The 16,759-nt window shown below is 40.9% G+C and overlaps 1 protein-coding gene across 3 annotated transcripts in view; it reads left to right on the top strand.

Annotated features, from left to right (window-relative positions):
* The window catches only part of LOC119649465 (sorbin and SH3 domain-containing protein 2), a 410,936-nt gene that overhangs the window by 52,939 nt on the left and 341,238 nt on the right, over nt 1-16,759 (top strand). The window contains exon 1 of one of the 3 annotated variants that reach the window (XM_038051695.1): nt 15,003-15,207. The exons of the other annotated variants lie outside the window; for them this stretch is intronic. Coding sequence (XP_037907623.1) covers nt 15,195-15,207 — 13 coding nt within the window. The 5' untranslated portion in view covers nt 15,003-15,194. Of the gene's footprint in view, nt 1-15,002; nt 15,208-16,759 lie in introns of those variants that run through there. 3 annotated transcript variants of the gene reach the window in all.

Below are 16,759 nucleotides of genomic sequence, written 5' to 3'. Positions count from 1 at the left end.
CAACAACGTTTTACTTCGATTGTCGGTTTCCCAAATTGTTACAAGATGTTGTTTGTCCCTTTATATGCAATTCATAACACGAAGACCTCGCTCTATTTATCTGTTAATACATGGAATCATGTTTCTTTTTTTTCCGATTTTTTCCATGAAACTTTTCCAAATCTTGGCAACAAACGATTGGGAACCGAACCTCTTAGGAAGGGTGGGTTACTATTTGGCCGCTGGCCAGGCGATTTTGCTTGCCCAGTCTGTGATTTTATTGATGGCAATAGTGATGTACTTGTAAAGTTGGGTGGAATCTTAGTCGCTTTTGGCATTGGCTTAACCAAATTCGACTATGATTGCGATGCAGCTTATTGATTAAGTATAGGCGTGCCAACTGCATCTTACGCCAAAACTTAAATGATTTGCTAGCGAATTTTCTTCGCAAAATTCTTCTTGTTCTTTTTGGTATTTGGTTTTTTGAGTGGCGAAATTTGGAAACGCACGAGTGATCGATCTTCCACATTCGCCTGCGGTTTCTTGAAGACAATCGGCCTCACCAAATATGGGATAAATAAGATTGTCATTAATAATATTAATAAATTTTATTGATTCTCTTTCTTTCTTAAATTTAAATTTTTTATTAAATTAGTTGAAAGAAGTCCTTTTCTACTCTTGTCTGTTTTGTCTCTAACTAAGACCGAAAAACAATTTTCGCTGATCTAGTAAGACAAATTTTCGGTGTCAAAAAATTGTTTTTCGATGTCATGGCCGCCACGACTGACACTTGCATGCATCCTACTCCACAGTAGTGTTCAAAACTTCAAAAGGATCGCTGGAGTCATTTTAGAGCTATGATGGGCACCGACTTTGAAAACGTGAATTGTAAGAAAAACGTTTTGAAACTTTGATAACTAGAAAATTGGAATAAAACGTTCATAAGCGCGTTCTATCGGCTTAGCTCGCACTGAATCCTCGACACTAGGTCCGTAAAGGACATTAGTATCAACCATGATTTCAAAAGCCCCTTTTTGCTCTTGTCTACTACGAATCCTGCCTCTTTGAGTCTGTTTATCAGCTCCCGGCTTACCGCACAAGGCGTTTGATCCACTACTAATTCCCATACCTTACATAAAGGTTAATAAAGCGAAGAACATTCATTGGAAACACAGGCTCCCACATAAGCTGCATCAATGACAGAGATTCCACTCAAGTGTTCTCATTTTTGTTCTGCGTAAAACCTCCGAGACATCGGTCTACGAGGGCATCTTTGCTCAGATAGGCTTGATAGCATCCGAAAGATCCTCGGGAAAAGCACTCTACATGTGCTTGAACGGATCCAATGCATTAGCAGCTGCAGCTTTTTCCATTCGAACCACTAGTTCGCGCTGAGTCACGTATGAGGCGTGGTCGCTTAAACCACTGTATCGTCCGTAGTTTTGCTCCGACTCATCTCAAATTTTCTCATAATATTTTTGAAAGGTTTTCATTCAGAAAATCAAATAAAGGAAACGTTTATCGCTAGGAAATCATTTTTTAAGTAGTACTAGAAGTGCGATGTCTTAGAAAATAGAAGATATTTTCTGTACAGGAAATGGATCATCATAAGGTCAAAGCACCCGAAATTAAGCAAGTATTACTTTCTGGGATAAAAACCACTTATGGTAATACCTCTGGACTTTCAATATTCCGATAAAATTTAAAGCCATTCCACATCATTCATGACATAGTGCCAAAAACTTCAAGCCAGCGATAAAACCAACATCGAAAACGTCAAAGATAATTTATTATTCATCCCATTTTCCATCAAACAATTCATAAGCTGAAGAATTGCGTAATGTGTTGACGACGACAAGTTGCGTCGGAGTGCCTGACACTTGCACAAATGTTTGGACATTGAATATTTTCAGCATCTTCCACGGAAGGCGAGGTATTCATGGGATAAACATCAACTGCTTGCAGAAGTTGTTCAACATGAATTTGCGCAAATATTAACATTTTCGTTGGCCCACTGCGTTGGATCTGCTGTGGAGCTCCAGCCGTTAGAAATTCGATGTAAACTTGACATTGGTGGTTTGTCGTTGGTATTCCAAGTCTTTTCTGGGAACATTTACAACAAATGCACAATAAATATTCAAGTTATTTTTAGCTAATTTATTGATATCTTAATTTTGCAGGCCTTGGCCAGATAAAACGCCCATTTCGAACGATGAACGCAAACAAATTATATGTTTGGTCTTTTCCTCTTATTTGCCATGCTATTTGCCTTCAGTTATCTCCTATTATTTATTAGATTGGAGAAACAATGCAAATGAACTGAAACGAGTTTACTTAGAGAATTTGATAGGAAAATCATACCACACACCGAAAATCTCCTACTGCTGAAACACAGTAAAATATATATTAGTTGAAAGCGACCTTTTATAAGTTGCAAATTAGGTTAGTATTTGCATAATCGCTTCTGAGAAATTTTATAGCTCGACCTGATCATTTCTATTTCATCAGGGAGAACCAGTTCAGGCTCTTAGATTAGGCGAGTATATGGCATGCGTACGATCCACAGGACTTGGCTACTATTTTCGCAACTGGACGTTATATGTACACGCATATAAATGGGGTGCATTGCAATTCTGAAACTATTAATTCAATTCTTATAATTGTGGAATCACGCGGTAGAAAACTAAGAAAGTAAAAACAAAATCAATATAGTAGGGCGATTATAAACTAAGCTTTACTTTCACAACATGAAACTTTCAAAGGATTTGAAACATCATCCTAATCTCCATGCTTTCCATAGGTAATTCCTTATAGCATAACTTGAAGTTATTTACAATGCACATTAAAGAATAGTAATCCCTACTGATACTAATAGTAAATAAATCCCTATTTATATTAATTATCAACTTTTAGGTCACGTTGTATCCTATCGCATCGTTCTAATAACCGCATCTATCGAATGAAAAGTCTCAGCATCGGCCCTCGATAAGCATGAAAAGTGACTGCCACGAGCTTTGGCCCTCCATGATGAATCCGCGTATCCTTTTGATGACTAAATTTACTGAACCCAAAAATTCCTTTGGAAAAGCTATGGAAGAATTAATCAGAAGTCTGCTCTCAACTAGATGGAAATCTGCAGCTCTTCCAGATTGTACGCAGCCATTATCCGTTTAATTGACAATGACCACTGGCTTTACTCAAATTTATCTTTATTTCGACCTACCGCGATTTCTGGACATTGGCATATGGAGGTCTGTAGTAGGTTTCGGTCATCCTTTTACATTACCATGAAATTTTTTAAACCGTAAGATGTATGGAGCAGCTAGATAGCTATCTACATTCCTTTGCATTTCTACCTTTCTAACTTTCTCTCAGTAACTATGATAGTTCTCCTACAATTACAAACTCCGTTTCCGTCACTAGGCACTTACTTTTCATTCTACATATACCAGTATTTCTAGATCAACTTGAAATGTACCATTCGAAAAGCTTGTCAGGAAGGTGAAAGGATGACATCCCTATATCAACATTCCCAAATCATGTTAGGTCGTAATAAGGATTAATTTGAACAAAGCTAGAAGGTTAACAACTTGTTCCCGAAACACTGTTATGTATAAAATCAAAAATAATCACCTAGCGACGGAAAAAGTGTTTCGAATTGTATTTCCTTTTTCCGGAAGCAATGAAATCACTTATCCTTTCGCTACTTATACGTTGTTATTCATTATTATACATTGTCATGTTGCTTCAATGAAGTACTCTCAATGGTCAAAACATCTTTCGACATTCTACCGACAACAGTAGTGAAGTTGTTGATTCATCATCATCATCAACGGCGCAACAACCGGTATGCGGTCTAGGCCTGCCTTAATATGGAACTCCAGACACCCCGGCTTCGCGCCGAGGTCCACCAATTCGATATCCCAAAAAGCTGTTTGGCATCCTGACCTATGCCATCGCTCCATCTCGGGCAGGGTCTGCCTCGTCTTCTTTTTCTACCACAGATATTGCCCTTATAGACTCTCCGGGCTGGATCATCCTAATCCATACGGATTAAGTGACCCGCCCACCGCAACCTGCTGAGCCGGATATTATCCACAACCGGACAGCCGTGGTATTGCTCATAGATTTCGTCATTATGTAGGCTACGGAATCGTCCATTCTCATGTAGGCCAGTAGTTGGGTGGACTTAAAGACGATGATGCCTCTCACATTTACATCGGCATCGCAAATTACTTTCTCCAGGACCAGGTTGAAGAGGACGCCTGATAAGGCATTTTAGCTTTGAAGAAGTTGTTGATTGCCCTGATAAATATTAAGGATATCTGGCCTAACATTCGTGCGCGCATTCTATGAATACGACATAGAATGCGGTCAAATTCATAATAAATTGGAACGGTATTCCCTGTCGTAAAGTTTCTTCCGACTACTGGATTCTGCCCATAGTGTGCCTTGTACTTTAACCACTAAACCATTGGACGCATTGATTAAAAAGCCAGTCAACGAAGTAGGACGGGCTCCGGTCCTGTCGAGAAATAGGCTCCTTGATGCATGGATGGTATCAGGATGTAAATAAAGAAGTTCGAACCAAAGAAACGAGTGGTTGATGCCAAAAATATGAAGACGATTAAAGTGGCTGTAAACATTTCTATTTTGGTAGCCCGCGCACTCATTACCGTGTCGTCTCCGAGGGTTTCCGTGATGCGAAGGTGAAGATGAAGGTCGCTATTATTTCACCTGACTGTACGATTCAGGCCGACCCGATGCCTCCAAGGCCATTTTCCGGGCATTACTTGATGCGATGATGCCTGTGATTTTAATAGTCATGTCGATGAAAAGGAAGATGGCAACAGGTGCCATTCAGAGAGGTTTTGAAACACTTAATAAGGTAGGCGAACATATTACCTATTTTAAGAATATTCACTTGGCAATACATCGTTCAATAAACGGTTGTTCCATCCTTCTAAATGTTATAGTTTGAACAGTAAAATGCAAATCGGTTGTGTTCCCATAAGAATTTGCCATTTTACCACCGTCATCAAACACGAATCTGTGCCCTATGGGACCACATCACACCTCGACATCGACCTTTAGTTGGTATCTTTCAATACTCTCGAATTGTCCCCATCGTGTCCAATAGGCATATAGGTCTGCAGAAGGGCAGTCCACCAGCTTTAGGAAACAACACTGGCTTTTAGAGATTCCATATTTTGCGAATCATTCGTCAAGTATGTTTCAAACAACTTCACAAATATGTCCGGCCCCTACTTACTAGACCATAGACTTTGTCTATTATTCTACCGTATCTAAAGGTATCGCACCTACTCTCTTGAGGAAATAAACCCCGAATATATTTGCAAAGCTCCCTGAACTTTAAGTTTTCCTATTAAAACCTTGTAGACGCTTCTCCATAGGTTATATCCGCTTTGTTTAGACTTATTTCAACCAGTCCCGTTTGCGCTTCAGGTTACTTCAAGTTTTCTTGTAGATACACTGTTTCATCTCCTGGCTAGCCCATTGGCATGCTGACCACAGATCAGACAGTTCACTGTTTCAGCAGCTATTAGACTTTCTACTAAGGAAAGCGCAAAGTTTTAGCATCGATGAGTTGCATGCCTCTGCAATGCACTATACAATATGGTAGGCTCTTTCCCAGGGTGTGCCTGCAACAGAGTCTTGAATTTGAAAATGTTTCCTCGGTAATTGGTTTTACAGTCGAAAATGACGTTGTCCTCATTCTTGAACGAGCAGGTTCCCAACCGCTTAAATTGGTGTTCAGATTAAAAGCGATTGCCTCGTAATTACTGTGGGTGTAGTGTTGACTGACGTTCCAGAACAAATCGTGGGAGAGGACTCACAAAAGTCAATGAAAGGGGCCCTCCTTTCTAGTAAGTATTAACCTGACAATCTCTAGCCAATATAATGTTTAACTGCGGGAAACCTCCAAGAGATGACACCCTCTTGCATTCGTCGTGGAACTTCCCCATTAAAGTCATCGACAATGAATTTTGGTTGGTTGGTAATTCCTTCCACGTCCAAGAAGCATTCGAACTCAGTCAATTGTCACACCTGGAGAAGCATAGCAACTATAAGCGTATATGCCGTATATTTTTCCCGAAACCAACACAGTTGTATCCTGCTTCATTCCTGTATAGGTTGGTCATCGCATGCCCACACAGTTGCTTCACCTATGAGATCGGCTACTCATTATTGTTAGAGTTTCAATGGGGTTTGCTTATTACAATCACTTGCACCTCAGACTTGCAAGTGCTCTGCGAGAGCAAATCTTGAACGACTCAACAGTAATTGATTTCACTTGATTTAATCAACCTCGCCAGTGTGCTTGCTGTCCATGCCCTCCTCTCCATCACACAGCATGCACTTGATATCCCTGTCACATTCGCGGGCAATGTGACCCTCTCGCCCAAACGGTCTGCATTGGCCAGACCAATCAACCACGCTAGTACATGCATTTGTCAAATATGCAAAGGGCACTTGAAGTACTTCTTCCGCTCTCTAAAGAAACAAAGTACCCATCCAATAGGGACCTTCGCGACACCTCGCAACTTGCAGGCTTCTTCTCCAGCTTGCAGGCTGCCTCTGCTGGTAATCCGCCTATGTACCTCCATAAGCATTTCTGCGACATACAATGAATACTGCCTTTCTGTCGTACAGCTTGAACTGCTCTGATGAGGCAGTGCATATTTCTGCCTTAGAAGTGACTTTGTCCAAATCCTCGCACTGAATGAGATTTTACGAAAGGCAGCATCCTCACTAAGTAGCTTTTGGACGTGGGTACCGAAAACTCCGATTTTGATCTCACCAGACTGTTTCAACAAAAAATCCCCCCTTTAGTTCCTCCGGATCCTGTTGACATTTCCCTTAAGCGATCAATGTTAATTCTAACCTCTCCTACTACCACTGTCTCGGTGCGGATTGTGATTTTTTCCTCTTCCTTGTTAGCTTTTTTTGGCTGAACTGTAATCCAACAATCATATTATGTTTCATTGGAGATTGAATGACTTGCTGAAAGTAGCGTTTTAGGCGGTGTTTTCCTATGTGCCGTGGTTTAAGCCTCCTTTCTAAATGTTTTCTTTTTCTTTGCGAATCTGTTGGATTCCTGGGTGTCCGTCTTCCGGCCTATTTCTCCACCTGTGTACGAGTATATGATTGGATGTCACTTGCATTGACAGGGAATATTTATAAGGCTTTCCTTCGATTCGCATTTTCCGGCGCTTAATAGCTTCTTGGTTGGTTGGTGCAGCCTGTACTGGTCTTTAATAAATTTGACCCCCAACAAAATGAGGGATGACTCGTCTAGGTTAGACTTCTGTCCAACAGTCTTCTTCTCCAGAGTGGCCTTCATCCCTTTTCATCATCACTAACAACGGCGCAACAATAGGTATCCAGTCTAGGTCTGCATTAATAAGGAACTCCATATATCCCGGATTTGCGCCGATGTCCACTAATTCCATATCTCTAAAAGTTGCTTAGCGTCCTGGACTACGCCATCGCTCCATATCTGGCAGAGTTTGCCTCGTTTTCTTTTTCTGTCGTAGATATTGTCCTTATAGACTTTCCAGGCTAGATCATCATCCATACGGATTAAGTGATACGCCCACCGAAACCTATTCAGCCGGATTTTATTCTCAATCAGACGGTCATGGTATGGCTCATAAATTTCGTCGTTATATTGGTTACGGAATCGTTCATCCTCATGTAGGGGACCACAAAGTCTTCGGAGGGTCTTTCTTTCAAACGCGGGCAAGAGCTCCCCAATTTTTCTTGCTAAGAAACCAGGTCTCCGAGGAATATATAAGCACTGGCAAAATCATAGTCTTATACAGTAAAAGTTTTGACCCTAGCTAAAATAGGCTCTGTTGGCTGCCAACAACCCTGCGCGGATTTCATCATCGTAGCTGTTATCGGTTGTGATTTCCGACCCTAGATAGAAAAAATTTCCAACAGTCTTAAAATTGTAGTCTCCTATCTTTATTGTTCTTGTTTAACCAGTGCGAACCGATCTTGTTCGTTCTTTGGTTTTTGGCGCTGACGTTGCCACCATGTACTTCGTCTTGCCTTCGTTAATATGTAGCCCGAGATATCGCGCCGCCTGGTCGGTCTGGGTGAAGGTAGACTGTCCACCCCGGTTTGTTCTTCCCAATAATGTCAATATCGTCAACGTAGGCCAGTAGTTAAGTGAATTTGAAAACAATGGTGCCTCTCGTATTCACATCTGCAACGCGAATCATTTCTTTCCAGGGCCAGGTTAAGGATGACGCATGATAGCGCATCCCCTTGTCTTAGACCATTGTTGATTTCGATCTCGTTATCGACCTAGGAAGATAGCGAGATGTACTTCGCTATAGATGGAACACAGCAACGTGATACCGCTATAATTGCTGTGATATTCAGGGGTCAGCTAATGCCTCGTTGCCAGTAGTCAGACATTAATTCACTGTCCCACATCTTGAGCATCAGTTGCCAATCCGCCTGGTGTAGTTGGTCGCCTTCATATTTAACCAATTCAGCTGTAATTCCATCGGTTCCTGGTGGTTTATGATTTTTAATCCTGTGGATTGCACCGGTTGTTTATTCTATGCTTGGGGTGGCAGTCTTTGTTCCTCGTCTTCAGTTAGCGGGACATCCAACCCGCCGATGTTCTTGTTGTTGCGCAGCTCATGAAAATACTCAACCCAGCCCCCATGCTGACTTGTTGGTAAAACTTCTCCACTTAGTGCGGTTGCTCGTCTCCCCGCGTGCCCGCGTCTTTTGAGAATGCAACATTACTCGGTATGCGGCATTCTTCCGTTGCGTTGCTTGTTTTTACCTTTATCTTCGAACCAACCATTCCGAGTTTTTGCGACGGGGGCCAAGTATGTTGTGGCCGTATCAATGATAACGTTCTTCAGGTGATTGTCAAAATCAGTTGTCAATGTTTCATTTCAGGACCTCTGATAAATACCAACAAAACCAAGATTCTAAGTCTGCTCGGTCATTGCACGCCCTCAATTTGCATTAATGGGCAGAGCATCGAAAACGTCGATCGTTTTGTATGTCTAGGAAGCCTGTTTTCAGCGGATGGTGATACCAAACTGGATGTTGACCTACGCATTATCTACGCTCGATCCGCATTCGCTGTCTAAAAACTGGAAATGCAATTATCTCAGCACCAAGATCAAGCTGAGACTATCCTGCGCTAGTGGTCTTTCTATGTTGCTATATGGAAGTAGCACCCCCCCCCCCCATGTATCCGTGTCTAATAAAGTTGACTTTGATTAGGGTTTTATTTAAATCAAAACTTTATTAAAATTACTTCATTATCTGTCTGTCTGTCACACCCAATGTACTGGGAAATGGCTGAACCAGTTATCACAAAATTTGGTGAGAAGATGTGATCTGTGAATCCCTTTACATGTAGCAAGTGGCACAGTTATGTGTAGAGTTTAAGGGTTGACTTCCCATACATGTAGTTTTCGAAACGGATGTAATTTCATTTTAAAAGTATACACCACTGGTATAAGGGATAATATAAGGTATAACCTTGGGAAGTTTGAGTGAGATCCAACCACTATTACAAAAGGTCAAAGTTTTGCATTTTGTTGCACCGTAAAACGTGTATGTCATTGTTATATGTATATATATGTGTATAAGTAAAGTGAAGTTATATGAACGGCGAGGTTCATGGGAACACGAAACGGGGATATTGATCGCATTGCCCCCATGGCGCATCCTTCCAGGGCGAATATCGAATGAGGATGTGGTGCGTAGTGGCTCTTCCCTCTCGATGGTGGCATTCGGGTTTCGAGTTTTGCGACTGCAGAAGCGCGATCGAGCGTGTATTTTCTTTATTTTTCAATTGTAGTGCCCGCAGCTTTGCGGAATCTGCATCATTTCGTTCCCTTGTGCTCTAATGAGCTCACAAGAAATGCATTTCCTTGTTTACAGCACATTTCCTTAACTTCTTTCACACCTTCATTACTCTCCTTTCAATCCCCTATTTCCCATCCTGATACTCATTTATTTTGAAACAACCATTCTAATTTTCTTTTTGATAATTTTATTCACAAAATCCTCTCACCTTTTAACTTACTTCAGAACCTTAATCTTTGTGAAGACCGTTTTCTTCCCGTTGTTTTTGGGAATTTTCTTTTTTTTTGAAAAACTGATAAAAAAGATACAAATGCGAACTTCTTACAATATATTTATTGTTATTTTGAGCATACGTAATAATTTTCCAGCCAGATATGGTAGTTCGATATTAAAGTACAGGGCAGTTTATACACCCCCCGGTGCTACGCTAGGGGGTGCCGTGCTTATCGTGAAGAAACAAAGAAACATTTTAACATTTTACATTTTAACATGTGGCTCGTAAACTAGGATTATTAAAAAATATAAAAAGGTAAATTCTTGGTAGGTGGTTAAACTTTTTTTGTAAATTTTGTTGTTTTTTCATGGCTTCTTTAATGTATGAAATAACGGCCCGATGTATTACAATTATCCTAGTTTCGAAAGAATTCCTTTGGAAAGATTTTGACCTATGGATTTTCAACATTCAGTCTCAAGTAAAACACCTTTAAAAATTAAAATGTGATTATTAACATTATGACTATTAGTCGGTTACACCTGGTCCATAAACCATCAGTTTCTTGTAAAAGGTCATGTAAAGCCGATTATTGCTGCCTGGCTTAAATTTTCGCTATTTTAGCGAAATCATTCGACCGTCGTTCGGACCGGTAAATTTGCATTTCATTCACACCTTACCTGTTAAACACTAATTTCCGAATTACTCGAAATACCGAAAAATCCCCATGCACTTTCTTTGCGATTGCCCAGCTCTGGCTAGAGTCAGGCTGCGGACACTGGGGAAACCATTCTTTGGGGACCCCAGAGAGATTCCTAGCTGCAGGTTTGGAGAGCTGCTTTCCCTCGTGAATGCTACAGGCTGGCATAACAACAGTCACGTTCTTAGGAGTTTGTGGCATCGAAACGACTCACCAAAGCGGTTCCTCGGAGCAGCCACAGATACCTACCCACCTACCCTAGCGAAAAATCACTTTATCCAAATATTCTACATTATATCAGGATACAAATGATGGTAAAAAAAAATCGATTCTTCGGGCCCAACACACAGGATATTTTCAAAATTGATATGGAATTTTTTTAACATTTCAAAAATGATCAATAACCTTTTTTGTTGTTGTTTTTACATTGACCTGATCATGATTGATATAATTAGATGTATTTCTAACGTGTATCCCTCATTATCATCATCAACGGCGCAACAACCAGCCATAATAAGGAACGCTAGACATCCCGGTTTTGCTCCGAGGTCCACCAATTCGATATCCCTAAAAGCTATTTGGCGTCCTGACCCACGCCATCGCTCCATCTCAAGCAGGGTCTGCCTCGTCTTCTTTTCCTACCCTAGATGTTGCCCTTATAGACTTTCCGGGCTGGATCATCCTCGTCCATACGGATTAAGTGACCCGCCCACCGTAACCTGTTGAGCCGGATTTTATCCACAAACTGACGGTCATGGTATCGCTCCTAGATTTCGTCCTTTTGTAGGTTACGGAATCCAAAAATTCTCCTTAGGATTCTTTTCTCGAACGAGGCCAAGAGTTCGCAATTTTTTTTCCTAAGGACCCAGGTCTGCCAGGAATGTATCAGCACTGGCCAGATCATAGTATATTACAGTAAGAGCTTTGACCCTATGGTGAGACGTTTCGAGCGGAACAGTTTTTGGAAGCTGAAATAGGCTCTGTCGGCTGACAACAACCGTGCGCGGATTTCATCGTCGTAGCTGTTATCGGTTGTGATTTTCGACTCTAAATAGGAGAAATTGTCAACGGTCTCAAAGTTGTATTCTCCTATCTTTATTCTTCCCACTGGTCAAACAGTGCGGTTTGATGTTGTTGGGTGGTTTTTGATGCTGACGTTGCCACCATATACTTTGTCTTGCCTTCATTGATGTGCAGCCCAAGATCTCGCGCTAATCGCCGCCTGCTCGATCTGGATAAAGGCAGTACGTCTCGGATCACTCCTCCCATGATGTCGATATCGTCAGCTTGGACCAGTAGTTGGGTGGACTTAAAGAAGATCGTACTTCTTGCATTTACCTCAGCATCACGGATCACTTTCTCGAGGGCCAGGTTAAAGAGGACGCATGATAGGGCATCCCCTTGTCGTAGACCGTTGTTGATGTCGAATGGTCTTGAGAGTGATCCTGCTGCTTTTATCTGGCCCCGCAATTGGTCAGGGTAAGCCTAGTCAGTCTTATCAATTTCGTCGGGATACCGAATTCTCTCATGACCATGTACAGTTTTACCCGGCTATGCTATCATAGGCGGCTTTAAAGTCGTTTATCCCAGGCAAAGCAAAATGTTATATACTGGGAACTCTGTGGGGATTTTTTCTTAAATGAGCCCAGTTTGAGGCAGGACGGCTGGATACAAATGATAGAAAAAATCGAGGCAGCTTTTGCTTTTATCCCAGTTAAAGAAGAATTTTGGGTTCATTGGCTGCACTAAAAAAGTGGGAAATTAGGCAACTGAGAAAGATGAACGGAAGTATTTCGATTTTAAATTTTATGTTGTTTAGTCCTAAACATCGCATTGATAAACGAAAGCCGGTATCAGGGGGCGAGCGAATTACCTTCCGCTCAAGTAATTAACGCGGTAAGTTTACCATTTGTGGTATGTTCAAAATTCTCTCTGGATGACATTGACTCGATTTTTACTAGGATTGACTGACAATCAGAAGGAATTGAGCAATGTTTTCAAGCCTTTAGGGAATGACTTAAGTGGCACTTTTGGAATAGAGAATAAGGAGATATCCCACACAGTTCACAGCCACACGACGTCAAAAATGTTCGGAAACACTCAAGATGTTCTACCGATAATCACTTGGCGCGGGCTGGTTAGACGAATTACATATCCCGTTGTTTGCAGACAAGTCCCCGTCAATTTTTTGCGTATATGACGTCGTAGGGGATGAAATCAGCATCGTTTTCACGGTTTTACGAGAATTGCGGCCTATTTCACGAAGTGACTAGTGTCATTTAGCGAATCGTGATATTGAAAAGTATTAACTACGTTCCGGATTATGTTCATACGTACTGAAAAGTACCTATTTATCTAAAAAAGTACTAAAAAATGCGAAAAATTACTAAGGTACCGATGAATTTCAAAAAGGTACTAAATTTCGTACCTTTCGTTACAAAAAGTTAACATTGACTAAATCTGCCTTCGGTCGACTTCGACCAAATATGATGGTCTTTTCCCCCTCCCAATCCCGTTTATCAGTCATTACACAATTCATAAAGCTTGAATTAGCCTGGTCCTTTGTTACTGCAGCGAGACGTGGACGATTCACCAGTTCGAAGAAGAATCAATGCTTTCGAATATTGAGTCCTGAAGAGAATCATAGGTCTACTCAGAATGGACGGCGGATGATGGATGAGCTACAACTATGAGTTATACTTATTATACCATGATTCAGAAGCTCTCATTGCCTTGTAGAGCATATGGACGTTAGGAGACCCTTTAGGGAGGGGGATTATGTCCAGTATCTCAAGGGCTAAAGAAATATTATTTCGAAATTGTCATAATCGTTCTGCTGACCAAATTTCCTTTCCTCAAATGAAGTCTCATCACAGCTCAAAATTCACTGCGAATCTAAGCTCGGAACTAGAAAAGTCTGTCGAAATTGAAAGTTTTCATGTTTCCTATGATTCAAGTTTCAGGTTTCCTATATTCCAAACCTCGTAGCACCTTTCCTATAAGAAATCTGCAACTACATCTACTTGAAGTAGTTTAAAAACTGACATCAATGAACAGCAAAACTAATATTGAGAACAACTCAAATAAAATAATGTCCCGGCTGCTACACACCCACAACCACCGCAATTAAATTTCAATTTACGGAAAATATTAGTTCAATTTTCTTATCACATTGCAATTAAAAAAATATCATTAACTTGGAAACCCGGAAATGAAGATCCAAAACGTTCAAGCACTCCAGTAACTTCCGGAAGCGAAGGGGTTACACATGATAGCTCTCACCTCACCTTCTTCGGTGATCATGTCTTTGGGTCGCGACCAGCCTATTCTCTGATTATCAGAACAAATTCCAAACACTTGTTGCATGCAAGTGAGCACGAACATGCTGCACTCGGGAATACCAGCAGCAACGCTGTCAACCCATGCATGGAATCATTTCTGAATGACCGCTTATCAGAATTGTTTACTCCAAACTGGTAAGCACACCCCAGGCCGTCTTCCCCCACATCTAAGCACCTTTCTCCATATGTGTATGATGAGCAGGTTACTAAGTAACGTGTGTAGCGTTGATTGTGCACTCTCGTAAGTCGTATCAATATCAAAGGCAAAGTCAGTGAGCCGGCACATGTGAACTTTGAGAAGACAAGAGAAATGGAGAGGAAATTATTTCCCAGTGGGAAAGTGGAAAATTTATATTTTTATAAATTTGGGTGACAATATTAGAACAATATTGAAGAACAAAGATTGAAAACTTTGGCCTAACCTCTCCATGACGTGTTGAATATGATATTCAATGGATAAAAATTGCAAAGAAGATAGTTGTAGCATCTCAGATCAAAATAGAAAAAGATTAATTCAGATTTCAAGGACGAAGAAAGTCCATATCTCGCGTTTATAGGAGGGTAAAACTTTTCGTTAATTAACTTGCAATTTCTCAGATTTAGTAAAATAGCGCTTTCAATTACACTATCACAATCGAAGAGATAACTTTCCCACTGGCCTAACCATCGGCCAACACGCGATATGAGGGCACATAAAGAGTACTATTGAAGCGCTCGTAAACAAAACGAACCACTACCAAAATTAGGAGAATCAGAACTTCCATATGTGGCTATTATCGCGATGTGTGTACATTTCACTTTGTTTGATTCGGAGACAGAAGGAATAGAGAGTAAGCTCCATGTAGTATTCCGAGAATAGTACGATTGGCGACACAAGCGACCATACTATGTAGTATCTTCTAGTAGTAAATAGCTAGCCGCTAAGCTGAACGCTATCAGCTTCAACCGTTTCTTGCTCTGTCACGGCTTTCGTAAGCCTCCCCAACAATCGTGATTAGGCGATCGTGAAGCTTTGGAAGATTTCATTTTTCGCGGCAACCGTAGATCTGCACGGAAGTTACACATGTTCCCCAGTCAGAAACCATAATTGATGAATAATAGCGGTAAGGGTATTCGCAAATCGCGAAGGTAGTACTGTCGTTTTTTCTGCTACTGTTGGCACGACGTCGCGGGGCTCTATTGTTGTCCATCCGCCGCTTGGACAAAAAGGGGCTTTACATATAACCCCACTGAAGCACTACCTTGTATTCACACAATTCGGTTCCGATGATTACGTTTTACTGATCGCGTTCACATATGGTAGTTAGTCACATGTGATGCGATTGCGATCGTGCGGTTGGTTTTGGATGGTCGTAGTTCCATAGAAGCCTGTGAAAGACCCATATTGTCCAGCCTCTTGGTGCTGCAGACAATCTAGTCAGTTGGTTGCCACAATGATGCTTTGTTGATACACTTATTTGCCCATCGATCGTCCCGTACTATTGCCAATATAATAGAGATTGTGTGTAGAGTTGTTGCTGTTACTGCGTGAATTCTGATACAATTTTCATTGTTGGTGCTTTGAGTACGGTACCGAATTGGAATTTTTGTATTTTATGCCCGAAATATCGTTATTTCCCGCTTAGTTGAACTCCTGATTAGAATACGAGTGTACTCGCTTCAAAATCGATCTTATCGATCGCGGGCCTTTTCAGTCAGTAATTGTATCTCGGTGCTGGCAGTGATTCGGTCTTGTGGAGTTCAGTGATTTACTTCGGTTTTTCGGTTCACTAGGTCTTTTGCTTCCCATGCTCGTTCTCAATTTATTATTCTCGTATGTACTTAATGAATATCTGAAGAACTGTCTTTTAAAATTTCCCTTGTTTGCCCTTTTATTGGCTTATCAGAGCCCTTAAAGGAAAACGTTGAGTGCTTCCTTCAAAATAGTGCTTTGACCTCCGTTCTCTATCGTGTGGAAAATAACTCAACAAAAGTTTGTTTTGCTCTACATAAAGAAAAATAATTTGCTTTTATCGAAACTTCATATTCACCTTCACCGGTTCATATCTACTAAGCGCGTTTCCGGCTGCAGATGCATTGTTTTATTATTTCACACATGCGTTCTCGGGAAAGCCTCTTTAGTGCTTAGCATCTTTAACCAGATCCCCGTGCTTGCTAATTACTGGGATTCGTGAGTGCAAAGTATAAACAACCAGTGCAAATATAAACATATTCACCAATCTTACGCCTACAAAACATAATATCGCATCTCATTACTAATTTGCATAGTGCCGCGCTTATCTCCATAGTGTACAGGCTTACATACCTAGAAGTGCCGTGAGAAGTGATCAACTGCACATGTGTGTATGCAGCCTATGAAAGTTTCCATGAAAAATTAACAACATAACGTAAAAAATCGATTTTGCCATAACCTTCAGCAAGCCGGAGCTAACTGAGGTCTAGTAATAATCGCAGCAACATCAACAGATTTAGATAACCAACTATAGTATTTGTTTATCAAGGTATGTGGAATATGATCTTGATATTCAGACAAAATTGATACATTCTTTGGATAGTTTGTGTTTTGTATCTATTGTTAACTGCTACTTTTGTAAATTGCAGCTTAACTTTGGAGCAGTACAAAATTTTAACTGCATTGGTAGGGTAGCCTTAAAT

This window comes from Hermetia illucens, chromosome 1 (assembly GCF_905115235.1).
Source record: "Hermetia illucens chromosome 1, iHerIll2.2.curated.20191125, whole genome shotgun sequence".
Lineage (NCBI taxonomy): Eukaryota > Metazoa > Arthropoda > Insecta > Diptera > Stratiomyidae > Hermetia > Hermetia illucens.
The sequence above is the reverse complement of the archived record's forward strand: the minus strand, read 5'-3'. Positions and strand labels throughout refer to the sequence as shown.